Source organism: Sinocyclocheilus rhinocerous, unplaced genomic scaffold (assembly GCF_001515625.1).
Source record: "Sinocyclocheilus rhinocerous isolate Xijiao unplaced genomic scaffold, SAMN03320098_v1.1 scaffold769, whole genome shotgun sequence".
In the NCBI taxonomy this organism is placed as follows: domain Eukaryota; kingdom Metazoa; phylum Chordata; class Actinopteri; order Cypriniformes; family Cyprinidae; genus Sinocyclocheilus; species Sinocyclocheilus rhinocerous.
In genome coordinates this window covers 696,175-697,100 of record NW_015636562.1, presented here as the reverse complement: position 1 = coordinate 697,100, position 926 = coordinate 696,175, and the positions used below count along the sequence as shown (strand labels likewise).

The 926-nt window shown below is 44.9% G+C and overlaps 1 protein-coding gene across 1 annotated transcript in view; it reads right to left on the bottom strand.

The window, feature by feature from the left end:
- Positions 1 to 926, bottom strand: part of LOC107747959 (WAP four-disulfide core domain protein 3-like) — a 6,860-nt gene that overhangs the window by 5,179 nt on the left and 755 nt on the right. Inside the window, exons 2-3 of the mRNA XM_016562594.1 lie at positions 642 to 744; positions 5 to 178 (exon numbers count right to left, since the gene is read on the bottom strand). Of these exons, the coding sequence (XP_016418080.1) occupies positions 5 to 178; positions 642 to 744 (277 nt within the window). The remainder of the gene's footprint in view (positions 1 to 4; positions 179 to 641; positions 745 to 926) is intronic.

Sequence of the window (926 nt, the reverse complement as noted above, 5' to 3'; positions counted from 1 at the left end):
CTACCCTGACCGTAACCGCTACCCTGACCGTAACCGCTACCCTGACCACGGGGTTCACTGCATGCGCGGCCACTGGTGGTTGGGCAACATTTCTGTGTGGCAGGACACTGGCCATCATGGAAACACCTTTCAGCAGACAGTGGAACGTTCTTCGGTTTGGGACATTGACCCGGCTTCACTGCATGGACACAGATAGTCAGCTTTAGTTTGTGCATACAGACGGTATGCCACTTCAACATACAGCACAAAACACACAAAGCATGAATAACAAGTTGTACCTACAGAATGAATTATATTCCAAGTATTATTCCTCTTTATTTTGTAAAGCCATCCTGTGCTTAAAACTATATCCCAAGGCAGCGGTTCTCAATTCCAGTCCTCACGTACCCCCGCTCTGCATGTCTTTGTTAACACCGGATTCAGAGCATCATCGAATATCCGGTAATGTCCACGTCGCAGGGCACTTGCAGTCAAATATAACAAACGTCTGAAGCAATAAGAGCAACATATAAAATGTGCAGAGCGGGGCTACGTGAGGACTGGAATGGAGAACCGCTGTCCTAAGGGATGAATTCAAACCTACTTTAGGCGAGAACAACAAAAACGCAAAAATTTATCAAACTGACCAAAAGAACAAATACCTGTATATGGAGCCGTACAATAACGTCCACATCCATTGCTGCAGCACTTCTCATTGTTGGGACAGTTAGAGTCACTCACAGGACCTGGTACACGATCTTCTTCCTAATGATTGGGGTGGACACTTTCCTGGCTTTGCTGTTATACAGACACATGACAGAGTCACTGAACATTTCCGTTCACTTAAATTAAAACGTTTCACATAACATTTCGGTCTCTGCTTAAATCTCACTGAATTCAATGCGTTACTTGTTTTTTTTTTTTGGAGGACCCCTAGCAGCCATCGT